Raw genomic sequence first — 27,866 nt, 5'->3', positions numbered from 1 at the left:
GACGGGTGAGGGACGGGCCTCGGGAGGCAGCGGGGCGCGGAGCGGGGACGCTTGGTGCGCCGGGAGAAGCGTTCTTCAGCGCGGAAGCCTAAAGTTAGAGAAGCCTTCCTTCAGCTGCACTGAAATTGGATGTAAGATGTTTGCTGGAGGATAGGCGTCCCTCCCTTAGTTAGTGGCAGTTTATCTGAACGTCGGCATAAGCCTGATCTGAGGTCACAGAACAGAAAAATAGTGTGACAGCAACAAAACCCCCAACACTGCTTTTGAATATCCATTGATTTCAACAATTACCTGGGTTTGGTTGAGCTGCTTAAAATCATAAACAAGAGTGAAAGATTGAAATGGAAAAAAAAAGTCTTTATGGAGTGCATTGTGTTCTAAGAGATTTAAGAGAGCCTGTGTACGTACCCCAAGGGCCCTGTACTAACTGAGCTAATGTTTTATCTTCCACGCCTTCTGATTTCATAATGCTCATGTAACTTGTTCTCTTCATTCCTAGCTCAAACTAACTGGCTACATAAAACAGCCAAATGCAGATTCTGATAAATTTTAGCTTTTTTGAAATCAGTTTTGTTCCTATAAAGACTGTTATTCTGCTTAAACCATAGAAATATTAAAATTGCTAGACCTCATTTTTAAAGTTCTTCTTATGATTGAGTATTGAGACCACTAGAAATATACTGTTGGACACAAAAGCATGATACGGTAAGGCACTGTTGTTTTCAGCAGTCTTTCATGTTCCACGTGGATGTCAATTTCACTGGGGGTGCTGCAGTGGGTCCAGAGAAGGGCAATGAAGCTGGTGAAGGGTCTGGAGCACGTCCCATAGGGGGCAGCTGAGGGAGTTGGGGGTGTTTACCCTGGAGAAGAGGAGGCTCAGGGGAGACCTTATCACTCTCTACAACCATCTGAAAGGAGGCTGTAGCCAGGTGGGGGTTGGTCCCAGGCAACAAATGGCCAGACAAGAGGAAATGGTTTTAAGATGTGCCATGGGAGGTTTAGGTTGGACGCTAGGAAAAATTTTTCACAGAAAGGGTGATTAGACACTGGAATGGGCTGCCCAGGAAGGTGGTGGAGTCACTGTCCCTTGAGGTGTGTAAGGAAAGGCTGGATGTGGCACTTAATGCCATGGTCTATTTGAAATGGTGGTGTTCAGTCATAGGCTGGACTCAATAATTTCAAAGTCTTTTCCAACATAATTGGTTTTCTGATTCTGTGATTTGTCATAGGTGGGTACCCAAGGTGAGGGAGTGTGTGAAGCCAAGGTCTTTTAGCATTGTGTTGCATAGAAACAGATGTGTTTCACAGGGGTGTGATGAGGTAAAAAATTCTCCCTGCACACGTACACGTCACTAATACACTATACAGTCAAGAAATCAGTTCAAGATCTGTGATACTTCCTTGGATTGCTGCTAGTTCCCTAGTTGTTATGGACAGTAGGTTGTTGAAAGTATTGAAGGTACAAACATTGAAAGATGAAAATAAAGTAAGGTGAAAATTTTAAAGAGGGGTATTGCTTAACTGCCTAGAAGCTGATACAGAGACACAACATGTTTCAGAACAAGTTCTTTAAGACTCCCAGGAGTCGTTTGCCTGTCAGAACAGCTCCTTTTTTGCTGTGTGAGCGTTTATTTTTCTTTACCGATGACTAAACTGTCGTAACATATTCATGACTGTATCGCTCATGAAAATTGTCACCAGCATATTAACAACAAAATTTTCCCAGCCATGAGTCACAGTTCAGAAAAACAGTGTCATGTGCAGAGCACTGAATTGCCTCTGTGCAGCTGGTGCTCAATACAGTGGCTTTATCCACATTCACATGCACACACAAAAGAGAATTTTGACTGGTGCTTTCTCCAGGCAAAACTAACATAGACAGGGAGACTATGTTGTTAGTGATAACATATATCAGATGCTTATATAAGGAAAAAATGCTTGTAGTGTTAATTACAGATAGACACAATAAAGACATTCCAATAGAAAATACCTGTTTGAAATGCAGTTGAGGTTGGTATTGACTGATCTGCATCAAAATGGTTTAAGTTGGTATAGACCAAAAACTTGATCATAAAACCATAACCTGGGTTGAAAGGGACTTCCAGACTCCCCCAATACACCTTCCTGTTCAAAACAGTTCTAATTAAATTAGGTTGCTCAGGGCCATGTCCATTTGACTCCTGGACAACACCAGATATAGAGATCCACAACCTCTCTTCAGAAACTTGTTCTGATATTCAACTACTGTCATGATATTTTAAAAAAATTAAATACTAATTGGATGTAACTGTAATTGGGTTTTCCCAGGTTCCAGCTTATCACTGAGTGCCTCTGAGAAAAGTATCTCTCTGTCTTTCTTGTATCCTCTAATTATGTTGTTGTAGGCAACAATAAAGTCTCAGCTGTCTCTTCTCCAGGCTGAAGAGGCACAGTTCTCTCAGCCTCTCTGTGTACATCATTTTCTCCAGCTCCCTGACCATTTTTCTTGCTCTCTACTAGAATTGCTCCAGTACTTCAGGATCTTTCTTGTACCAAAAACCCCAAAACTGGACATAGCACTGCAGGTGTGGCCTTACAGGTGCCAAATAGAGAGGAAGGATAATTCCCACAATTTGCTGGCTACTCTCTATTACTGACACAGCCCAAGATGCAGTTGGCTGCCTCTGCTGCAAGGGCACTGTGGTGGCTCATATTCATCTTGTCCAGCAGGATGTATGGATCCTTTTCTGGGGAGCCCCTTCCCAGAGAGCCACCCTTCAGCATTTCATCTTGCATGGAGTTGCTCTGTGCCAGATGTGGGATTCCACTTATTCTTACAGGACTCCACGCAATTCTCATTGGCTTGTTTCTGACTGCTCCCCCCCCAGTTTGGCATCATCCACCAACTTGGGGAAAGTAGAAGATTTGTTTTTCTTGTTGGTGATTCTGCTTCATGTGCTGTCTGTGCTGTGTTCTCTGCATCACAAAACCACAGATGGTTTGGGTTGGGAAGTACATTTAACAATCACTTAGTCCAACCCCCCCTGCTGGGGGCAGGGGCACCTTCGAGTAGACTCAGTTGCTCAAAGCTTCCTCCATCCTGGCCTTTAACACTTCCAGTGGCAGGGGATCTACAGCTTCTCTGGGCACCCTGTTCCAGTGCCTCAGCACCTCCATTGTAAAAAATATGCTCCCTCTGTCCAATCCAAATCAACTCCCTCTTAGTTTAATGTCTTTGCCCCTTGTCCTGACACTAAAGACCTCTGTAAAAAGTTTCTCTCTGTCTTTCTTATATGCTTGCTTTATATATTCACAGGGTACTATATGGTGTCCCTGGAGCCTTCTCTTTTCCAGGCTGAAAAAGTTCCACCTGAGTATGAGGAAGAACCGTGGAGGTGACCATCCACTGGAACGGATTGCCCAGAGAAGTTGTAGAGTCTCTCTCAAGATAGGGGTATGGGGATATTCAAGAACTGCCTAGGTGCAATCCTGTGCCATGTGCTTTAGGATGACCCTGCTTGAGCAGGGAGGTTGACATAGATGACCCACCATGGTCTGTTCCAACATGACCCATTCTGGCTGTGATTCTGTGAAGAGCCCCAAATCTCCCTGCCTGTCTTTACAGGCGATCTGTTCACGTCTGTCCTTAAGGTCCCGTTCCAATAGGTCTCTGTTTGTGTCGTGCTGGGTCCCCAGCGCTGGGTGCAGTGCTCCAGCTGGCGTCCCACGAGTGGGACACGAGTGGGGCAGACGTCTCCCTGGACCGTCTGGCCGTGCTGCTTTCTGTGCAGCCCAGGACGTCGCTATGGAGAGGCAGGAAGCGGCCCCGGGCGGCTGTCGCCGGCCGCGGGGCCCGTTGCCCGGGTGAGGGACAGCGGCTGCTGCCGCGGGCCCGCCGCGCTCCGCGGGCGAGCGAGGGCTGTGCCGTGCCGCCCGGCCTCCCGTCAGCGGCGGCGCTGCCCTGGTTACGGCCCGGGCTGGGCGCGCCGGGGCCGGGGGCTCTCCGCGGGCCGGGGCCGGGGCTCTCCGCCTCCCAGCGGGAGGGAGCTCCGAGCGGGGCTGTGACAGCCCTCGAGCCCCCGCGGTCAGGACGCGGCCGGCGGGGGAAGGCGGCCCCAGTGGTCCAGCTCTGCCGCGGGGCCGTTCGCAGCCGCAGGATGGAGAGCGCCGGCGCCCGCCGTGCCTCTGGAGGAAGCCGCAATCCTGACGTTGTCTGCGAAAAACACTTGTTTAAAGGCAAATTGCCAGAGCCCCTCTTTCAGCTGGCATGCAGTCACCACCTCTGTGCTTTCCCTGTGAATCTCAATGAATTATGCGTCTGGAACACAGCCACTGCTCAGGTAAAGCTAGAATAGAGCCTTTTGTAGGCTGCTACTTTAAACTAAGCCATAAATAAAATATTTGAGGGTAATATTTGAGGTAAAATATTTGAGGTAGAAATGTTAGGTTTCACTTTAATGCTGGAAAGATACTAGCATTTGTTATGGACTTTGTTATTGTGATAAGAATAAAATAAACTGTTGTGGTGGGTTGGCCCTGGCTGGCATCTAAAGCCTCACCCAGTCTCCTGCTCACTCCTTCCCAGCAGGGTAGGGGAGAACATAGGATGCACAAAAGTGAGAAGTCACAGGTAGAGACAAAGGTAGTTTAATGAGTGAAGGGAAGAAAAAGAAAAAAACTGTATGAAGGCAGTCACCACCCCCTACTAGCAGACCAATCCCAGTACAGGCTTTGAGCAACAGCCGCCTTAGAATCAATCTCCCAGGCCCTCAACACCTTCTTGCATGCAATACCCCAGTTTTATTGCTGGGCACAATATCACATGGTAGGGAATGTCCCTTTGCCAGTTCAGCAAACTGAAAAATTAGTTCCAGCTGTGTCCCCTCCCAACCTCTTGTGGATCTTCAGCCTATTATTGGGATGGGGAAACTGAGAAAAAGTAGGAAAAAAGAGAAGGGCCTCGATGCTGTGCAAAGAGTAGTTGGCAACAGCCAAAACATTGCTGTGTTATCATCACTATTTTTGTCACAAAATCCAAAGCACTGTGCCATGCAGCCAAACCCATCCCAGCCAAACCCAGTACAGCTACATTGTAAATAAAAACTAGTTATCGTTGTGTTGATTTCATGTACATTATCCATTTTTAGTTTTGTATTAGTCATAATCTTTGTTTGAAGTGATTCATTTAACTCTTCTTTATCTACATTTGTCAGCCATTATATTTGTCGGGGCATCATTACTCAATTTCTGCAGTGTCATTTGGAAGTAAAATCGATCCACTTCTTGTCTGCTCTGCCTCACATGAACGTGTGATAGTGTGGAATCTTGATGAATGTACACAGAAAGTGCAAGAAGGTACAGTATTGCTTATATAATTTATATATCATATATATAAACAAAGAAGTGATTCAAAAGCAATCATTCACCACCACTGACTCAGACCAATGTCCAGCCAGTTTCTGAGCAGCAGCCACCTTGGAAGGCCACCCCCAACACCTCCTTTTCCCCCATTGCTCCTTCTATAACAAGATCGTTATTTCTGAGAAGCACACCTCAGCCACTCAGATTCAGCAGCACGAACAGCCACATTAATGCTTTATTTCTCTGTCGCTCTTCTTCGGCAATGCCGACTTGAACCAGGCCGGTAGCGCAGCCAGTCCTGTCACTGTACCTTCTTTGGAGATGCTGCGTTCACAACCACCGGCCCCATGCGGCGGCGGCCCCGCGGCGATGCTGAGCTGGGTCAGGAGCTGGCCGAGGTGCTGTGCGGGAGCGAGCGCCTGCTGGCAACCTCGGGGCAAACACAGAGAAACAGTGCAGAGGCAGTGACGTTCTGCCGTTGTGGAGTAAAATGGACAGAAGAAAAGTTAGTCATAGCAGTACTGCATAATTAAATATGCAACGCCAAAATACTGCCTTTTCTGGAATACTTGTGGAACCAGTATTTTGCATCCTGGTTTGCCTCTCCTTCTGTCTCTGGAACACTGTTTTCATGTGTGTGTGAGAGAGAGACCAATGCAAGTATCTGATTTGGGAGAAGAGTGCATGAGTGAAAGAGCATTGTGGTGACATAACACACAGAGAACAGGAGTTTTAGTATCCTGACCACCGTCTTGGTTTGGAGCTTCAACCAATGGAATTAGATTCTAGGGAGCAGTGCTAACCTCTCTGCAAACTTAAATTAATTGATTCATTGGAAAGTAGAAGAACGATGAAAGAAAAAAAAAAAAAAAGGGCAAGATCCCCAGAATCATGATTCACTGGATTCCCAGTGGCAGTCTGTCCCCCTTTGGTGTCAACATTTAAAGTTGCATGGTATTGCCCCACACTACTAAAAGTTTCCTCCTTGTTACCTATAGTTAGAGATTTGCTGATGACTTAATGTGAGTTTGCTTGTACTCTGCTCCACTTTGAATTTACATATATATATACATATATATAAATATATATACTATGAAAACTAATGTTGTAAAGAAAAGTTTAACAAAATCAGTGATTCTTATAAAAAAAGGTCAGTACGAAATTTTAATCTGTGTAAGAGTAACATAGAGAATCAAAGGATGCTTCAGGAACTGGGAATAAAATGGGACTATGAATTTGGAGGAAATAAAACTGGAAAATAGGAATAGAAAGTAGCAGACAGAAAAAGAGTATGTGTAGTTTTGATACAAAGACATCTGACATCCAGATTGTCTGCTGCTGGATTTTTTCTTTTTCTCTTCATCTACAGGCTCTTCAGCAGATGCTGTAAAGTCTTTGTCTCCCCAGATTGTCCTCTGCACGTTCTTGGCATGTTTTCTCATACTATTTCTTATAAACTGTGTCAAAGTAGTTAAGGAATTCTTTGTGGGATCTTGACCTGTTAATCAATTGTAAAAAGACTCCACAGCATCTAAGATGAAAGCCTGAAAGGACACCTGGTATTGTGTTTGTATTCTAGCTAATTTGTTCCCTATGGAACCCTAGAATATCCAAACTGTCATCACATTAAAGGCAGCATTATAAAATAGGGATCTGCAGAAACCAGTCTGCTTGAACCAGTGAGATGACCAGAATGAAATAATGAAGATAGGAGTGAAACATGACCTATTCTCAGAGCTAGTCTTATCTGACTCTGTAATGATATTTAGTCTTGTACTTCCTCTTTCAGTCTTTTCCCACAGAAAAATTAAAACCAGAGGAGGAAAATTCTCCTTACTTGTTGGCTGAGTGGCTGGCATATTCTCCCAGAAAAAGTATTTTTCAAAGCCCTGTTATGCTGTGCTTCAGTTAGGATTTCTTTCCTCCAAAGTGAATGTGGCACTAGTGGGCACATCACCCTACTCCAAAAACCCTTTCCCTGGCAATCTTCAATGGAAGCATGAAAGCATGATTTAATGGCAATTATTAATATCTCAAAGAGCACCAGATCATGTCTAGGTGACAGGGCAGATGGAGGAATTCTGGTGGTGCTTAGTTCTATACTTTTCTTTCTAATACCCTGGTGTAATTAAACAGTGTGTTTGTCTGTACATCTTCCTAACAGAAACTGGGACAGCTCTGTGGTTAGTAACTGCTACACAAAACTTCTAAGGATCTCACTGCACCAGATTTTTGTATTTCATTGAGTCTCATAAACAATACAATTGTTGCAGGGTTTACACCTCGAGGAATTGTTATAGGAACTCTTTTGGGAATGGTGCTTCATGTAAGATTTAGCCCAGATGATCAACAAGTGGCAGTATGTGCTGGAAATCAGATCTACATGTTAAGTGCAAAGGTGAGATACCATACTTTGTAGCCATGGTACTGATATTTCTTTTACTTATTTGCTTTCAAATAAAATCATGATACAGAAATGTTAGTCAAATTAAGCAAAAACATTCATTTTGTGTCATAAAATAAGTAGAATTGATTCTTGATAATGCATCATATATCAGATAGAAGACTACGTTTAAGGAATTGAAATGAAATAGTACCTCAATAACTTAGAAGTAGAAAATATTCTTAGGTCATTGAAAATTATTCCTATATCATTCAGTCTGAAGAAGCAAATGTAATGTGTAGTGGCTTTGCCAGCAGGATGGTATACAGGGCTTCAGTTTCAATCAGAAAAAATCTTACTGAATTTTACTTTGAAAACAAATCTGACAATGATTAGCAACAGTTGTTGATTATTAAAACACTTATTAGTCAATTTTATGTTGAAGTCTATTCTGTTTAATCACAGAATGAAGCTATACTAGCTGAATTGGACGCCCACTTGGCTCCGGTAACTGCTGCTGAATTTTGCACATGGGAGAAAAATATGCTCATATCAGTGTCAGAAGACAGAACCTTTAAGGCAAGGAAACTGTAGAGATGAACTTAAAAAAGAATAGTGAATATGTGAAGTAGTCTTATTTATTCCCCATTAAATATGTTTTGAAGATTAAATAAAGAACATCTTTGACTTTACGGAGATAAGGACATTGTTCTTAGAATTTCTTGGGAAATTGTAGTAAAAATTAATAACTCTTTTTTAAAAGAACAATGCAGGTTTTGTATATTCAAAACTTTCCATGGTTAAGTATTAATTTCAGTGATTATTATCATCTGGAAAATAGAAATAAAATATTTTGATCAGTTTGGCTGCAACTGAAGTGTTTCAGATATGCTGAACTGAAGGAAAACATTTCCCTTTGAGTCTGCTGACATTGATCTGAATTTTACCTTTTGGGAATATTGGACTGGGTTATTGTATGCAATGCACCCCTCCCCTCTTTTCTTTTCCATGTATACCTTTTCATAAATTTAGCAAAAATCACTGAGAGGTCAACCTAAGCAAAGATGATACTTTGTGTATCCATATCATGTGACTTCCACCCTTTTCACTAGGGATGCTTATCATAGCTGGAAACAGGTGCTGAAAAAAATTCTTTCCTAAGAACATCACTTTCAGTGACTGCATTTCTCTGTTTTCACCACGTGATGGCTGTTAAAAGTTGTATTTTCTGTAAGCATCTAAGTAGGTACCTATCTTTATATTTTCTTTATATCTTTTTTTTTTTTTTAATCTAAAGGTGTGGGACTATTCTACCAGCCAGTTAATATATCAGTCAGGAATAATAACAGGTAAGTTTTCTATTTTTAAATGTATTTTTTCACAGCAAAACCCTCCTATCTCTAAACAATAATCTATGATTATTATAGAAGTTTTAGGTTGATTTAGTGAAAATAATTCTAGTAGACTAGGTAGCAGTAAACATATTATCCTTTAAAGCCAACAGTAAATATTTTTTCCTTAAAGTCTGCTTCTCAGTGGATAGTTTTAGTGTACTTTCATAAACAAGTCTGAAAACCATGCCACAGCAGCTTGGGTGACAGGTGCAGGAAAGCCCTGCCATGGCAGCTTGGGTGACAGGAAGTTCAGAGACCTGCAAACAGAAAGCCCTCAGCAGCACAAAGGCTAAGGCACACAAAGCACTGTGCAGCCAATAGAACTGCAGTAAGGGCTTTACCCCCCTGTCTTTATGAATAGGAAGACGCAATTTTCAATCATATATTTTAATTAAGTATCTGATTTGTGTCTACTCCAGAAATACTTTTATCTTTCTTTTTTGAGCAGCATTTCCTTTGCTAAGTCTGCTAATTGATGAAGAAAGCAAACAGATTATCACTGGATGTGCTGAGGGACAGGTAAGGATTGTCCATTAAACTCAGTCTCTGTGTCAAGAGTCAACTATTATTAATGTTTCTGTCTATAAAGAAGGTTCACAAACTGCCTGTTTTGAACTGCTAAAAGAGTTATTTTAGTAAGCACAATTCAGTGTTTTGAGTGCAAATCATAAATGGTACATAAGACCTCTATTACAAAACAGAAACTTTTTCCTGAAAACCAGGAAAATTTTTAAGACCACAATCAGTGATTATGTAAGAAGAGTACACTGAGAGGCGACAAATATATCTGTTAAAAAAAACCAAAATAGGTGAAAAATAGGATTCTCCTATTTTGGCCAAAAAAAAAAAAGAAATGCATGACAATAAATGGAAGAGGCTATGATTTCAGCATTTTGGAATTCTAATAAAAATGTGGTAAATGTGAATATCCATTTCACCTCTTCCTTAATGGTAAGAATATATTTACGTGATATTTTCCAGCTGTTTTTCTTCAGTGTTACTATTCAGTAATTCTGAAGAAAATTAAAGCTTTAACTATAGTGGTGTCTAAAATGAGAAAAGTATAAATGAAATCCATGTACATGACCCAGTGAGCAATTACATGCATGTTACCTGTGATTTTTAATTGTGGCAAATAGTCTATAAGGAGCTTTTTTCAAACACATAACCTGTGGGAATTAGTTGTACAGTTCAAACCGATCATTGCTGCTTTTGCTGCTTTTGAATACATTCCCTTTGATTATCTTTAATAATCTTAGAAATACATATAATTGAAGTTCTTGTCCAAGGTGAGATGCCATACACAAAAGTTCACTAATTACCTCCACGGTTTTAAATATTAGATCTTTAGTTTGTATTCATGTAAGCTTTATATTTAGTGTCAAAATGTTATTGCAATTGCTTTTTCTTTTTCTTGCAGCTTTGGATCTTCAGTTTAATCAGTGATCGTAATTACCGTTGCATAGCACATATCGACTTAAAGAAAGAACAAGAGAAATTCTGTAATAAAAAGTGGAAATCTGGCAAAGAAATAGGTAGCACAGTGTTCCTAGAATGCTGTTTATGGTATAGTGTAGTTGTTACTGGCTACTGTGTGCTTTTTATACCATGATAATTTATTGTAAGTGATAGACTTATGAGTCTTAGACTGTGGCATGGAATTCTTACTGAAGCTGATATGTAGTTGGGTATTGGTGTATCTGGAAGGAGTTACTCACCTATATATATAATAAATTCTTGGCCAATGCATTTGTTCATAAGACATTGCATCATGTGCACTATTATGTTTTTTTATTGAATTAACTATCCAAGGCTTCAGAGAGAACAGAACCACTGCCTAAAAATTAGTCTAAATGGAGTACCGTTTCTCAGTTACCTTTGAAGTTTCTAGGAATCTCTTTATTTTTTTGTTTTTTCTTAGATATTTTTTAATCCATACCAGTACCTTCATGAAATGATATTTTTATGACTGTGATATTTCTAGTGGTATAATATGGAGTACATATGAGTTTTTAAAGACTGCCCTGGTAACCCCAGCAGGGTGATTCTCTGATACCACACTGGTTTGATAGTTCTCTTGTTCTGCCTTGGGATCACCATGAGCAGGTGACAGCCTTGGTACAACAGGAGGTCACCCTCTCCCTGCTGTGGTGCCAGTGTAAACGCCCATCCCCTCAGCACTGCTGTGGCTTTCTTAGGGAAAGGGAAATCTCATTTGCCTCGCTTCCTCTGTTTCTGGATCAATGGCTGTTGTGTTCTTTCCTGCCTAGTGGTCCTGCTTCCATAATCCTAAAGTCCTAACCTAAGGAGAAAGACTGCTACATTTCTTGTTATTATTTAAAATCTGTGGATCTCACTTTCATGTTTGAAAGAGAGTGATGTAATGTCTGTGCCTAATGCTGAATTTAATCCTAATAGTTCTTAAGTGTGAATTACACATGCAGAATGGATTGGAGACTCCTTGGGAACAGGGAATTGAGGTGGATTTTCATCTTGCTTTTGGATTATGTTGTAACTTTAGTGTCCAGGGAATTTTCAGGCTAGTGGAAAGATACCCATCATGTTTAAGGATTGTTGGAATATGGCTTTCAGTGTCACTTCTTGAGGTGAAAACCCCTAAAATCTGCAAACTCCTTTTCAGTCCATAAGTAGACTCTTTGGATTTTGTCTCTAGGTATTTGAAAAAACCCACATAATAACAAGGAAAGCTGGCTCTTAGGATTTATCTGTCTTTTGAAATAGAAGTTTCTTGAGTGTGGTCTTAGTTTTTCATCACTGCTACAAATTCTCTCTTGAATCCTATTTCCCTTGTTTCTTAGTTTTTTGATAGCTGGTATTGTTGACTTTCTTAGGTGATGGGCAAAATAATTCCAAGCTTTGCAAAACAGACAATAAAACGAGACCAGAAGGATCAGTGGAAACATCGTTTCCTATCCTCTTAATTGAACACTGTGACTTTTTTGTATGTTTCCATAATGAAGAAAACACGTAAGTCCTTTAAAATACCACCTAGTATTTAGCTTGAATTTATTTCTAGGAGCTCCTATTGGTTCTTGAATTATTTTCACTGCAACTTAGTATTTTTTGAAAAATGCAATAGAAAAATCAAATAATGTTTTTAGTGATCTGCAAGTTTTGGTGGCCCACCCTTGGGAGGATAATGTACACAAGCTGATACAAAGTTAAAACTGGTTTTTATTCTGAAAAAATAATTTTATGAAAATGTCATTGAGAATATACTTTAGCATCTACTGAAACCAGATGATGAGGGAAGATGAGTTAAAATGTAATTAATAAATCAAACTTATTTTGAGTTTTCTGTCCTAAAAATGTTTGCTGCAGCCACTGTGTGACTGTGTCAGTATGCCTTCCAAATTTAAATAATTTCTGAACTACATAACCTGCTCCAGTCAAACTTCTGTCACGACTCTTTCAGAACATGATGCTTTTACTCCTTCCCATGGAATTGGTTAGCCAGGTAGAATTAACCCTTATATTGCATTTCTTTCCTGAAGAGAAGTTGAAACATATTATCAGGTACCTGGAGATCTGTTCAGCATACTCCCACAGGAAGTCTCAAAGAACAACCTGTTTGTGTTGTAATTTATGACTGTCACTTGGATAAATTTCTCAGCCACACCATGTTTTAGAAAACTTGTCCTAACTTTTGCTCTGTGGGGGGTTATTCAGACAGAACTGATTAATCTCTGGTTAGATATACAAACAACTTTTGATAAACAAAGAAGAAAAATATCCAGCAGTGTTGGATGATTTTGGTTGTCTCTACGTCAAATTTAAGTACTCATTAACAGTTATTTTCATGATGCCTGCATATTTAGAAGTACCACCATTGAGAGGAAGGAAGTGGTGATTTTTAAGATGCACATCTCATACTTTAATGCAGTGACAGCACTTGAAGGCCAGATGATGAATTATTACAGTCTGTCTTATTGCTTGTGTAATATCACTCTCAAATTTTCATAACTTTGTCTTCATCACAACTATAGGTTTGATTTTAACTTTTAAAGATGACACGTTTTCTGCTGATAAAGAACCCGCCCTGTCCCTAGTGAGGTTGCTCCAGGAACTGACTCATTCAATTTTGCTTCTAGTCTGAATTACTCTCTTTTCATATACAGGCTTTTAGTATGTCTTTTACTCTGATAGTCCAGTGCTAGCCACTATCAAGTTCTCTCCTTGGACAGCAAATTACAGCTCATTAACAAGTTACCTCTGCACTTCTGGATAAAACTGTTTGCACCTTGTATAAGGCATGTTTTGTGTAATGTTTTTAGCATTTGCTCTTGAAATTTTCTGAGACTCAATGTCATTTATTTTTCAGTCCCCTTTTGGGACATGGTTGCCTGAAATGGATACACAGTAATACATTATTTGAAATAATTTTCTGAATTGAGGTAACATCACTTTCCCATACCCACGTTACTGCTTCACATTGTACGTCTAAGGTCTATTTGTTCTTTCAGCTATCACATCGCAGTTGAAGGTTTTGTTCTGCTTATAAACAACCATGGCCATTAAATTCTTACTATTAATTCAGTTCCGTTATCTTTTGGGTTGACAGTTTTGTATTTTTAAATATTTTTTTCTATTTATTTTTTAAATAGAGTGTGTTGGTTTCAGCAGCTGGTTCAGATTTGCCTGAACAATTGAGAAATCCCTAATATACTGCTTTTCCTGCCTTCAATGAAAAGAAACAATGAAACATTTTTGGAACACTGATGTCCAAAATTAGGCATCTCACACTTTCCTAAGCTTTTTGACATTGAGCAATCTCATCACAACGGGTTTTATAATTGTAAAGTGGGAGTGAGGTAAACTTCCTGGATATATCACTTTATGTTGTTCATAATAACTTGATAGTGACACTTCTTTATGAATAATTCAAAGATTTGCAAATTAAATCAGTCTGTTACTGCCGTAATGAACGTAGTGCAAGCCACAAATAAAACTATTCGTATCAAGTAAAAGTATCAAAAACCAAAACTGAAACTTGTCTATTCCAGTCTGCTTCTTAACATATTTGACTGTATATATTTGGAGAGGTTTTTTTGGTTGGCTTTTTTTGTTTGTTTGTTTTGTTTTGTTTTTAATAAAAATAGTACTAAGCCACTGTGGTGAGTTTTTTCATACCAAGTTACAGCTTCCTATTTTTCCATATCCTTACTTCAAGTCCTGTGGTCTGGTTTTACAAATAAAACTGATAAGTCTACTGACTCCTATTTGGAAAATTTATTAAAATGTTGATGTCAATTTTTATTTATTGGGGCATCAAAACAGTTTTAGTTTTTTGAGAATGACAACTGTTATTTTGTTGCAATTATCTTATGCTTGATAATATATTTCTTCTGTTAGGGTGTTGACTGAAATTGTAACCAGTTGGTTTACTCTGCGGTGCTTGCAGAAGCTGGATTTCATTACCTGACTGCAATAGTGCAGCCAGTAAGCACAGGCTGAGACAGACATTCCAGACTTGCCTGGGGGTTTTCCCCCTTAGTTTGTGCTGGCTTTTCTCTTGTACTTTATGTAAAAACATACATTGAATTTCACTGCTTTTTGGGTGTTCATATAAGAGTGGCAAAAGTAAACTATGAGTGGATTTGCCTCTTGGTTTGAATTTTCTCTTTGTGTATGCAGTGCTTTTACAGCATCTCCTATCTCTTACAAACCACAGTGATTTTTGAAGAAAAGTATTTCCTGTGCAGTTTCAGATGTGCCACGAAGCACTTACACGAAATCAAGGATTGTGTTCTGCTCTTAGTTTTAAAAATTTCACCAGTTTTGCTTGAAACTTTGAACTACAGATTTGAAAAAAAAAAAAAGTTTTAAATTTAATGTATTTTTTTTTGTGTGTGTCTGCTTTATTATTGTTGTACTGGGACTGGGTAACGAGTATTAAAAAACCCAATTGCTGTTTGTTGTATGGTAACAAGAAAAGCTTCTTTATCCTACTAAGAGATATTTTTTCTCCTTGTTTTAATAGATATTCTTCCCTGAATACTAGCTATTTTTGGATAGGAACCTCTACTGGCTTGTTAATAATTAATTTGGCAAACTTTGAATTAGAAGCTTTTTTATCTTACAGAGGTATGTTTATAAGCTTGCTGATTACACCATAGCGTGATTGCTTTTGTTATCTGACATAAATAGTGTAAGAATTAGGTTGTGAAATAGCATAATACAATAGAAATCAAATATTTCCTAATATTTTTCCTAATAGTTTTTTTCCTAATAGTTTTTGTATGTTTTCCTGGACCTAGTGACTTTTCTCAGAAGACATATTGGCACTAGATCAGTGCAGTGGCTAGCAATGAATTTTTATTCAATTTTGCACGTCATGAATATTAAATATTAAATACAAGGAATGTTACTGTACTCCATTATAATTTGAGGGTAAGCTAGAAGTATGTACTTTGAAGAGAGTGGATTAGGGTCATGTCAAATTAGTATGAGTAATTTTTTTGTGTGTGTCTTAAAGATGATAGGTTTTTTCTTTGGAAATGCAGATATTATTTTATAGCACAATGTTCTTGTTGGTAAAGATTACAGTGACCTCAGCATTCGGATTGCCAGATCATGTGCCTTAACAAGGAAGGCAGCTGATCAAAAGGTGAGTATGCAATAAACATTGCTTTAATAATTTTACCAGCTCCAGTTATTTTCAATAAATATTAATTAGACGTTTTGCTGACAGATTAATGTACAGATTTGTTTTATTTAATGTGAATTACACAGAAATGTCTTTGAAGAGGGCTGATTCTTCATTATGGAATCTGCTAGTTTGAAGCTCTCGCAGCTTATATACAGTCTAAAGTGATTAATAAGAAAAAGGTGAATTTTTACAGTGTTCAGGGTGTACCTTGAATGTCGAGAATGACCATTGGAGAAGCAGAGGAAATCTTTTAGGGAAAAAAAAGATATAAATATTGTTATACCTTGTTTCTCAAACAAATGTTAGGGTGCATTAGTTCTGAATCCTTCTAAAGGATCTGTCAAAATTATTTGGGTTTTGAGAAAATTTCTGTTGAAAGTCACTAAAAATTATATTAATAAAATGGACGGTATTCTTGTCTGTATACTCCACTTTTGATGTTGTAGTTTTCCTACAGATGTAAGCTCAATCTAGGCTAGATATTTAACATAGAAGTCCTAGGCTTTAGAGAACAATTTTGTTTAAATTCAGTTCTTAGCATGTTCTTATCATGTTGCTGAAGCCAATCTTTCTTCCATGTGTATTTCTTTTCTCTCAACTCTTACTGCAAAACTGTCTCTAGTGTTGGAGGTGTTGGAATTTCTGTCACTGTTATGTATGTAAGTTTTTTAAAACACATTTAAGCAACATAGGTGTATTTTTGAAGGATAGCTTTAATCACTCTTTACAACTTAATGCTCCTCAGGACTAAATCCATGGATATTTTTGACTAATTTTTATAAATTTCAGAAATTGATTTCATTATTCATTATGTGTTATTGTTTTGTACTTAAATTATGAAGTAAATGGAGTGTTAATTTATGGTATAATTGCTGCAGGCTTTATGTTTGATCACCTCGATGTTTGAAGATATGATTGCTGTGTTGGAAGTTAACCTTGCTGCATTGGTGAGAACTCAGCACAGTGATTTTGTCCCATGTGGAAATGAGAAAAGTCTATCAGTTTTTGCCAGGTACAGAATAATTAAATTTTTTTCCTCCATGTTGGATTATGGATTTGTTTATCTGGCACTAAAGTGTGTCATATGGTTTTCTGCAGTACTATTTGTTGACGTGGTTTGATTTTACTTCTTTTCCTATCATGCTTTAGTTGTATAGAGAGGGAGCAATCACAGAATCACAGAATGGTTGAGTTTGGAAGGACCTCTTCAGGTCATCCATCTTGTCCAGCCACCCTGCTCAAGCAGAGCCACTTGGAGTCATTTGCCCACTACAATGTCCAAACAACTTTTGAATATCTCCATGAAGGGAGAAGCCACAACCTCTCTGGGCAGCCTGTGCCAATGCTCAGTAGAACGTGTTTGCTAGTGTTCAGAGAGAACCTCCTGTGTTTCAGGTTTTGTGCATGGCCTCTTGTCCTGGCACTGGGCACCGGGCACAGAGCCTGGCTCTGGAGTCTGCCTTACAGCCTATGCTGCTGCATAGGCTTGTTCCTCCTCTGCTGCAGGACTTTGCTTTCACCTTGTTGAACTTCACAAGGTTGCTGTCTGCCCGTTTATCCAGACAGTAAATGTCTCCCTGGATGACAACACAACCTTCTGCTCTTTAAGACACTCCTCTCAGTTTTGAGTCATCAGCAAACATGGTGAGGGTACACTCTGCTCCCTCATCCAGTTTATTAATGCAGATGTTTAATGAAATTATAGTAATGGAATTATGTGGAATGGAGTTATAATCTCTGGGTTACTCCACTAGCTCCTGCTTTCCAACTAGACTTTGAGCCACCGATCATCACAGTCTGGGCCTGGTTTTTCACCTGGTTTCCAATCCACCTCACTGTGTGCTCATCCAGACCATAGTTCATCAGCTTCTCTGTGAGGTTCTTATGGGAGACAGTGTGGAAAGTCATAGTGAGATCCAAGTAGACAATATCCACTGCTCTTCTCTCATCTGCCAAGCCACTTATTTTATCACAGAAGTTTATCAAATTGATCAAGCATGACTTCCCCATGGTGAATCCCTGCTGGTTATTACTTTCTTGTCCTTTATGTCCCTATAAATGATTTATGAGAAAATGCTGGCATCTTGAAGATGACAAAACCCCTGCAATATACCCTGAAGTGCAGATTTCAGTGCTTATAATAAAATCATCAGTTAATATGCACAAAACTGGGATCTAACATATAAAAGCTATGGTCTGTGAATCGAGTCAGGGCCGAGGCTTGTCTGTGCTGATGAGTATCTGAGCTGATAACTAATCCACTATGCCTAACTTGTTTTCATTAAAATCTCATTGCTACTGTACATATATACACACATATGCAGACAAATAACTAAAAAGGAGTTTTGGCACCTTTTCTAATCTGACATTTTTGTCCATTGCATTGGTCAATTTTTTGTGCTTGGTTTTATAATTTAGGTGTACTTTATTGGCAAATTCTCCATTGTGTAAAGGTTTAAAGAAAAACATGAAAGAACCTTCTAGTAAAATACCTGGTAAGTATAAACCAATCCTGAAATAAATTAATAAAGTTATATTTTGAATAACAGTAACAGACTTCCAGCTGTCTTGTGCCTAATACAATCCGTGCATTAATTTTTTAAAAAATATATTGCATTATATTTTTACTTCAATAGGAAGAATTTTACATTTCTATTAGTATTTCATATCATACATGTTATCATTCATGTAATTCATATCATGTATGATAATTTCATATCATACATGTACATCATTCATGTAATTGTAGTTGAAAATTATGGTTATAAGTATTTTTCTTCTTTTAAAACCCACTGTCTGAGAACTTTCTGTGGATTTTAAAAGTGTTAGAGTGTAGAATTCACATTTTCCTAAGTCATTCTTTGTCCATAGCATGTAGTAAATTTTTGTGTATAATTTGTCATTTCTTTCTTAACTTTGGTTATTAAATATACCAAAGAGATGTGCTGATATATTTTATTGTTCTGAATAATCTTTTGCCAATTCTGGATGTTTAGGAAGTTAATTTTTGCCTCAATATTCTACTTCTTAAAAAAAGAGAAGATCTGACTTCCAATTGCCATTGAAGCGCTTGTAGCTTTTTTTGGTTAGAAAAAATAAAGTCCAAAAAATATTAAAAAAAATGTTTTCATCATCACTAATTGCACTTATTGTGCCCGTTAGAATGTCAAAGGTTATATCTCCAGGGGTTTATGGTATCTTCAGGACACATCTACATCATTTTAGCTAGAATTCCAGGCTGCCTTGGACACCCATCACTCACAACTGTGCTGCCTTTGTTGACATCTCATGATCAGATCGAAAAGTGCTGTAATGAAATCCTTTGGTCCCTTAAGGCATGTGGTACTGGGAGCTTCTCAGGAAGGACCTTTTTGTGCCTCATTGCTGCATAGGGAAAGGATAGTTAGTGGCATTTGAAGGGACTTCTACCCTCAGCATAGGTAAATGTGTCCCAATGCATCTGAGTTTTTTCCCTGGGAATATCAACCAGATACAACATTTATTTGTAGATGCTTCCAATGTCTATTTGTTTAGTTTGTTTCTGCTGATATGAAATACTCATATTCAGTTTGGAGCTGAGGGGTGCCCCCCAGGTTTCCTAGTACAGCACTGGGCATGCAGACATTACCCATGACTTGAACTGTGTAGGAACACAGATACTTATAGGTTCCCACCAGTCAGCTTGTTAGTGATCTTTAGATGCATTCCTTATTCCCTTATTCCAAATATAGGGTGTGAATACATTATAGCTAATGCATACAAAGTCTAAGCAGAGGCAGTTAGAAAACACGTTTGTGAACGAATGGTGAAAAAGTGGTTCAGAACAGTATTCTTGCTACTTCAAAGTTTAAAGAGGTTCCTCCTCATTCATATTATTGGAGGAAGGTTGTAATACAATGTAACAGTTCATATTTCTTTCCTTTTCTCACAAATCATAATTTTAGAGTGATTGGTCATAAACGTGTTTTATAATATAAGGAAGCATCAAGTATTTATATTGTGCAAGCCTGTCTACCTTAACTGTAAAAATATATCAAAAAAACATTTTAATGTAAATTAAATTATTTTGCTACAGGAGTGAAGGGCACAATGAAAGATAAACCACTGGTTTTCCATAATAAAATTAAGTCATCAGGATATACAGCAGCACCACGGTGAGTAGAAATATTACTGTTTTCCCTGCTTTATTGATGTGTGATATTTTTTCACATAATATAACTATGTGGTCTCATGACTTTGAAATTAACCACCTGTGAAAAACAGTTATGATGTTATCAAAGAAAAGAATTAAAAAAAAATATTGTAAACCAAAATTTTCACAGCTTCTGGTTATTGGTCAACTTCTTTTTGAAATCCATATTAGGTGTCCTGATTCTTTCATCTGAGTAGACTCTTGTTTCTTCAGCTTGCAGAAAGAATCGTCTGGGAACTTTATGTTTATGGATTCTGACCTTCAGAATGCACTTTTCAACAAATGACTCATAGAAATGAAGGTGCAAACTCAGGCATAAGAATATTAGACATTTATATTGTCATCAAAATCTACATTGTCTTGTCTACTGACATTACCCATAGATGTAAATAGTAAGAAAGAAGTAGGATTGCTTTTGTTTGAAACGATCTGTTTCTCCCATACAATGTATAATGTTTCATATAAGAGAGTCTGTTTTCTCTCTCGTAGAATGACCATGTTTTCTCCAAATACTAACCTGAAAAAAAAAGAGGTATCAAAGTGGAAGACCAGTTGTAAATGGTAGGTAATCTAACAACTCTGTTAGAGGAGGAACAAATTAAAAGAAGGGTTATTACAGTTCTATTGAAAATATGGTTTGTCTCTGCTTCTCTCATTGGAACTTTTTAGTAAGGGTTGTCAATAGAACTAAAAGGCTTTGTAAATTTGATATAAAATTATTCACTGCAGCAAGTGATTTGGTTTATCAGACTTTGAATTAAATTGGAGTGCTTCATATAAAAGAAAATATGCATATCTATTTTCCTAGATTTTTGTTGGTAGGAAGAAAGGTGCTAAATATGGTTGGAAGCTAAGTCCCAACACATTCTTAAGCTGCAGTTCTAGTCAAAAAAATAACTGGATGTGGCACAGGGAGAAGTGATTTCAGATCATGTCCCTCATTCACCCCTAAAATATTGTTACTTTAAGTTGATGCAAACTTACTCCAATGGATTTAAACAGAGTATGTGTAATAGTACAAGTTGACCAGTGCAATCTTTATCACTGGTCACAAAGAGCAAATGTTTTTCTAAAGCTGGCATATTCATGTTAATTTGTGTGGAATGTTAAATGGGGATATTGCACACATTTTTTCTCTTTACTATTATTAAAGTATTTGCTTTATGTAATACAAACATGAAAGTAAAGAATGATTGATGCCATCATTTCTCTCATTTTAAAAGAGTTGTTAAAGTGTTAAGAAACCCACTTAATAGCTCAAGACTAAGTTTTTGTAAACCTTGCACCCATAGGAACCCTTACATGAGTACTTCAGATAATTTCAACTTTGGTTTAGCACTGGTTTATATCAGTTAAGCTACTTAGTATTTTAAGTTTTGTGTGGGTTTTTTAGTTAAATTGCTTTTTCTAGTTAATATTGAATTTTTTCACAAGGTCTTTGTAAACAAGGTAGAGTTTACATTCTTTAAATACTTTTGTTAGCTATGTGACTTAAGAAACTTAATTTTTTTGCAAGACTGTTAATTTTTGATCTCATGAATTCACAACTCTCACTGATAGGAGTAGTTTAAATATGACAATTTAAAATTAATTTGGCTCTTACCTTGGATTTGATCTATTTTTTCCAGCAAATATTTATATAAAGATGTTTAGAATAGTTCCTAAAGCGCATTTATTTCATAACTGAAATGAAGCTGTACTGGTTTCTTTCCTTTTTCCTTCTTTGAAGTAAAAATAAAGAATATCCATTGGAAAGTTATCCTCCAATCAAATATGAGAAAGAGATATCTCTTACTTGTAAACCAACCCCAATTTTTTGTATTCAATATTCTGGTAAGTACAGGCTCTATAAAAAATGCAGTTGTGTCAGTGTGCAGAAACAAATCCAAATTTGTGTGGCATAGTTTCTTAAAATTGTGGATTTAATGTGGATAAATTCACAGAAAACTTTCTGGTAATATCACATACTGTTTTGCCATAATTTTTTTCTTGCAAAACATGCAAGCTGTTACTATATATGCAAAAAGATTCTATTTCTGACTTTATGTCTTGTTTCCTTTTGAGTTTAACTTTTCCACTACTACTTGAAAATTAAGAGTTCTTTCACTAAGGAATTTATTTTCTGGCATATTTACTTAGAGTCATTAGGGTGTATTAAAAACTGACGTTTTGTTTCAAAATACTCAGAATACTCCTATTTCTTACATAAATATTATTCAATTTTTATAAATTAAAATATTAAAAGGGAAATTTTTCTGTGTGATCCAAAGAGAGGCATTTTTCTTAACTGCTTTGGATAAATGACTATTGCGATTGGTTTAGTCAGTTCCTATGTAAATATGATTAAGCAGAAAGCACTTCCTAGATTAGCAATCAAGCATTCTACCTGGTATATAATTATGTCAATGTACACCCTGCAAGCCAAAATATTTTCAAAATATTTTAAAAATTAAATCTTTGTAAGTATTTTGAGGACAAGAACAACTTTCACCATCAGGAAATAAAAGCAATTAGATGCAATCAGTAACTTTGTTAAAATATATTCCAGCCATCTCTCTGTTTTGCTAGTACATTTTAAGTATAAACTGTTTTTCAGTTTGAGGAAGAAACATCTTTCTCTCTTTTTCTCTTTGTCTCTTGCACACCCATGCATGCACACACAGGCTTAAATAATCACAGTTTAGCAAAAATTTCAGAGGGTTCTTTGTTTGAGTTAAAAAATGTTGTTATTTAGAGAATGTGTCAGGACAAGAAATGAATTACCTACAAAATCATACCAAATTCTGCAACACTAATTTGTGATGTTCATACAAAATCTGTGTTAAACATAGGATATGAACATCTGGTTTTTGTTCTGTTTTAGTGACATACGTGTTTTTTATGATTAAAGAAGCAGCATATTAGCTTCTTTTTGCTTTCAAATGTAAATCATTAGATGCTCTTCTTTATAGGGGATGGAGAGCTGCTGGCTTGTGGCCTGGCTGACAAAACTGTGCTGATATTCAATTCCAATCTCACTGATGTGCATAATGTTTTTTCAGGTAAATTTATGAGTTATATTATTGAAGATATAGCATATGATTGAATTTGTTCTAAATTGGCACAGATTCCACTCACATCACCCTGAGAACAAGAGAGAGGGAGTACTGATGATTCAAGATGTAAAATTTATTTTTCTGATTGCTTAATTTTGTCCTAGAATTAAACTGACTACCAGGTGTTCCCATTATCTCAATTTTTTGTGAGGTAAGAAGCAATCTATGATTATATATATTGAAATCTTCATCATGATGTATATTACAATATTAAAGAGAAACAATAAAGGCAATATATTGCAATAATAAGGCATGTGTATATTGTAGTAGTATATTCTTATAGTTTATTAGCCAAAAATTGGTTGTGATGACTTGGCAAAAGATGTGTTTGCTTTGCAACTCCAGACTTCTAAAGAATAACCATCTAAAAAAAAAAGGGACTGTTCCTATGAAGAAATCCACAACTACAAAAGTGTATGTATGTGTAAACATGTAGACTTTTAAATGAGTCTTAAACACCAGATTATGTCTAAATTTCTATAGGAACAATCTGTTAAATTTTTAATAACAGTTAATGTTATGACTTTAAATCAGTCCTGCTAAATGAATTTTCTGTGAGAGCTCATAATGGAAAATGAATGGTTTTTACTAGCTGACCCTAACAAGTATTAAAACCGGACTACTTACAGATATTTTAGAGAATTATTTCTAAGTAAATAACTCTGACAACTGATTTGTGAAAACAGTTTTCTTTTTGAGTAATTTTCATTATATTTAGTGGAAGAAGCTCTGACAATTAGGAGGCAACATTACTGATACTCTCCTTCTTGTGTGAGGAAATTGATGAAAATATGCCATGTGGACAGAGTAGTGGGGTCTTTTTCTTCTACAATAGCAAGTTCTTAAGTTTTTCACTGATTTATTTGATTGATACCTTTAATCCTTTGTGTCTTTTTTTTAATGATGCACAAGTCTGAAAAACAATGTAAACCACATTCTATTGTGCATGTAGTTCTTTTCAAAAGCAACATAAATGTTGAACTGCCAGATAAAGTAGTGCAAGGGAGTAGGAACTGCAAACCATTAGTTGCCTGCTTGTTTCATTCACATTGTTTTTTTCTGTGCAGTTCAGATTACCACGTAGTCACCTGCTTACCTTCTACTTTTGACGCTCGTGTTTTAGATGTGTCATAATATATGTGTTTTCATGAAAAACCATGATGCATTATTATTACTCAGAGCTGCAATCAATGGCAATGTAAAATTTTCTCTTCTTCAAGAAAAGAAAATTGTATCTATTCTGCTAAAAAATTTCAATTTCAAGGCAGCATTAGCATCTGAATATTGCTGGTTATCAAAAGTCATGGTTTTATAAGGCAGCATCAGAGGAGTGGTATAACAACAGTTTTGCTGTAAGCCTAATTTATTCAGTCTTGTTTCCTGAAGGGCTCAGTTACAGTTTTAAGTAGTTCTGCATTCTTCTTCAGTGGTGGCTCTTCAGGTGTATGTGTCCTGTAGTGAAGTGCAGGTAATGTTGAACAGCTGTAAAGAGTTACAGCCAGCATGGCCTTTTTGAAGAAGTCTTTTCACAAAACCAGCTGCTATTCTCAATTTGCTCCAGGACTGGGGAACCCTGAGTAATTCCTGTTTTGAATCTTACTGGACTCTTTCAAGCCAGCTGGCATCTCCTTCAGTGTGCTTTGGGACTGAGGGGCCTGGAGTGCATAGATTCTTAAGCTTTTTGTGTGGCTCTTCCAATTTTCCAAACCTCAGATTTTCCTAAAGTTTCTCAGGTTCCTTACTACTTTGGAAAACTGTTTTGTATATTCTGTTGTGGTCTTCTTTTTTTTGGTTTGTTTGTTTGATTGGTTTTGTGTTTTGGTTTTTAGAAAATCGAAGCCTTTAAATAAAGCTTTGTGTTGTGAACAAAACAAGAATAATACTCACATGTGTATTTGTGCGGTACCTGTGCAGTTTTCTGGTGAAAATTTTGCAGCTGTTTGGTAACTGGGAATTAAAATATCTCATTTATAAGAGTTTTTGTAGACATATGTCTACCAAATGAAATATCTCAATTGCTGAGATAAATTTAATAGCCCTCCTGTAATTTAAAGCAAACTATTTTTTAATATAAAACTTCAGTTGACTAAAGATAAAATGTGCACAAGAGGGCAGCATAAGAACTTTGAATGTTTTAAGGCTAGATGAAATTTATCAGACTTTATCTGACAAATTGCAATAACATGCATCAAAGTTTTTAAAATTTGATTGATGTTATTTTTTGATCTTTTTGATCAGCTTCAATATAATGTTAGATCACATTAATATTTTAGCTTTTGAATATTGTTTCTGGCTTTTAAAGTTCTTTCTTTGTAAGTTTACATTCTTGTTTTTAACAAGCCATTGAAGTGGCATACTCATTTTATTTTGACAAAAATAGCTAGCTCAGTAATAAAAGGTTAATAAATAAAATAAAGTATTTCAACTATTTTCAATGTCTTAAGGGGTTTCCAGATCATATTTAATATAAAATTTCATTATAATATAATACTCAAAATCTTTTTTCAATACTGAATTTTTGCTTAAGTTTAATTTCAAGCATATTTCTTGAAAGTGCTCTTCCAATAACTTTGAAAAGTTAAAGTTGGAATTATCTTTGTCTGTTTATTAATGAGAGACATTTTTCTGTGTTTTTTGGTGGAAGAAAATTTCAATAGCTGGTTTACTGTTACCAGTTGTAATCCAACCATTTGAAACCTGTACTTAGAATGTATTTTAATATTGTGCATAATTGTATTAAAACAATACAATTAACTCCAGAGAAATTCATGAATGCAAGAAATGAGCTTTATGATATTTCCATTAATATTTTTATTAGGTCATGATGGTGCAGTTAACTCTGTTGGCTGGAGTCATGACAAGAAGTGGTTAGTTTCTGCATCAGAAGACCGAACTTTAAGGGTCTGGTCAGTCTGCAATAAGGAGCCTGCCCTAATTCTGGTAATTGGAAACTTCCTTTGGTTTGGACACAGAGAACACTGTTTCGCACTTTCATTTACTTCCATTTTAAAAGCTCTGTAGAAAGAACCAATTTCTAGAACTACTGAATGGTGACTTCAGCTGATATAACAATCTGGGTGATCTCCATCGAATTCAAATTAGGTTTTCCTCATGATAATTTAGGAAAAGAAAAAATCAAGCTTGATAAAAAAAAAACTAGTGGGCATGTCTGGAAATTTTGGTTTTATTGTCTGGTCTGTTCATTTTATTTCATTGGCTCAGCTCTGCTTGGCTTTAGTTTACTCCCCAATTCAAAAAGAAGTTCTAAGTATGAAGATAGATTGTGCCAGATTCAATTGACTACAGATACAATTAAATTTACTTCCAGCTAATTTAAGCAGAATGAAATCTTTATTTTGAGAGTAATAGATGTCAAAAATAGGAAGGGCCACTACATAGTAGTTTAACCTCCTGGCCTATGATCAGCATTACATGAGGGAGGCTCTGCTTTAACACCAGGAATCTCAGAGCAAAAATATTTGTTATGTTTGAATCCATTCTTAATAGATTCCTTTATTTTTCAGGGTAAAGAGAACTTCCATAAGAATGTACACTTTGCACAGTTTTACTTTATAGATACATTTATATTGCTGTGTTGTGGAGCTGAATTTCATCTATTAAGTTTCCATCTAGACACAACCAAGGATGACCTAAAACGGTGAGTTCATTTCTCATTAACAGACCAGTGAAAGCACTCGTACAGTTTGATCTGGGATATTGTCAGTGGTGAGGTGAGCTGAGGGGGCAAAAATATTACAGAAGATAAGAAACTGAACAAATGGTAAAAGCTACTTGCAAAATATCTTTGAGTGGAAGGACAAAAAGAATTAGGGCTACAACACTGAAGTCTTAGTTGATATTGTGAATGGAATGTCCTGTCTGCTGATAATATTAAAACAGTATTGAGCTGCATCCTTAGATGGGAAAAACTGGTCCATTTTCTTGGTAGTTTTGCTGCTGCACAGAAAAACATACTAAGTACAAGCTTAAATATGTTTAGGAATAGGAGTGCTTTCCTGGATTGAGGCATGGCCCTGGTATGTGGAACTTCACTGAAACGCTAAATGGTCAGACAGAATTATGTAATAGCTTTCTTCCATAATCTGATTACATACTTTCTGTTTTACTCATTAATTCTTAGTTTATGGAGATATTCATAAAATAAAAAGGGAACCCAAATTGCTACATAAACTTCAATTTCTAACAGATAAGAACGAATGAACAGTGTCCAGCTCAGTGTGTCCACAATGGCTGCCTGAATTTTAAATGACTTGCACTTTGAATTGAACATGTATAGGACGTGTAGCAAATGCACTGTGTCAAAAAAAAAAAAAAAAAATTCTTAAATATACTAAATTTCCTCTTTTTTAAAAATAATGGGTACTCTTCTATTTTCCCTCCTCTGTTGTTTACCTTCCTCATCAGTTTTCTCATAACTTATATTTGATGAATCCCAGTTTACTCTTGGTTGATTTGCTTTCTATGTGAAATTCTACCTGGGCCATGCCCTGTGAGGTATTTGTGTAGCAGTCTGCAGTGTAGAAACAAGATACTTCAGCTAACTCAAACAATTGTTCTTGCATTTGGGAGCAACTTAGCTGTTTCAATCAGCCTCTCTTAGCAGGGTAAATTGGACCAAAAGAAGCTTCATACTGCCTTCATTAGATTGTACCTATTATCTCAGTCAGCTTATTTAAAGTTAGCTTGGGTAGGTTTACCCAAAAATAGAGATAAATCATTTGCTCTTTGTTGTGGGTTTGATGCTGGCTAAAAGCACCAGGCGCCCACAAGA

At 36.9% G+C, this 27,866-nt stretch overlaps 1 protein-coding gene across 1 annotated transcript in view; it reads left to right on the top strand.

The window, feature by feature from the left end:
• Positions 1–3,980: 3,980 nt before the first annotated feature.
• The window catches only part of WDR27 (WD repeat domain 27), a 96,090-nt gene continuing 72,204 nt past the window's right edge, over positions 3,981–27,866 (top strand). Inside the window, exons 1-17 of the mRNA XM_042025167.1 lie at positions 3,981–4,319; positions 5,193–5,334; positions 7,614–7,738; positions 9,021–9,072; positions 9,566–9,636; positions 10,538–10,652; positions 11,970–12,105; positions 15,119–15,222; positions 15,678–15,745; positions 16,666–16,799; positions 18,206–18,282; positions 19,863–19,941; positions 20,469–20,540; positions 21,709–21,812; positions 22,931–23,020; positions 25,893–26,014; positions 26,599–26,732. Of these exons, the coding sequence (XP_041881101.1) occupies positions 4,137–4,319; positions 5,193–5,334; positions 7,614–7,738; positions 9,021–9,072; positions 9,566–9,636; positions 10,538–10,652; positions 11,970–12,105; positions 15,119–15,222; positions 15,678–15,745; positions 16,666–16,799; positions 18,206–18,282; positions 19,863–19,941; positions 20,469–20,540; positions 21,709–21,812; positions 22,931–23,020; positions 25,893–26,014; positions 26,599–26,732 (1,808 nt within the window). The 5' untranslated portion in view covers positions 3,981–4,136. The remainder of the gene's footprint in view (positions 4,320–5,192; positions 5,335–7,613; positions 7,739–9,020; positions 9,073–9,565; positions 9,637–10,537; positions 10,653–11,969; positions 12,106–15,118; positions 15,223–15,677; positions 15,746–16,665; positions 16,800–18,205; positions 18,283–19,862; positions 19,942–20,468; positions 20,541–21,708; positions 21,813–22,930; positions 23,021–25,892; positions 26,015–26,598; positions 26,733–27,866) is intronic.

Source organism: Corvus kubaryi, unplaced genomic scaffold (genome assembly GCF_017639235.1).
Source record: "Corvus kubaryi isolate FWS band 111438036 unplaced genomic scaffold, C.kubaryi_AGA036_p1.0 37266, whole genome shotgun sequence".
Lineage (NCBI taxonomy): Eukaryota > Metazoa > Chordata > Aves > Passeriformes > Corvidae > Corvus > Corvus kubaryi.
This window is presented reverse-complemented; position numbering and strand designations above follow the sequence as displayed.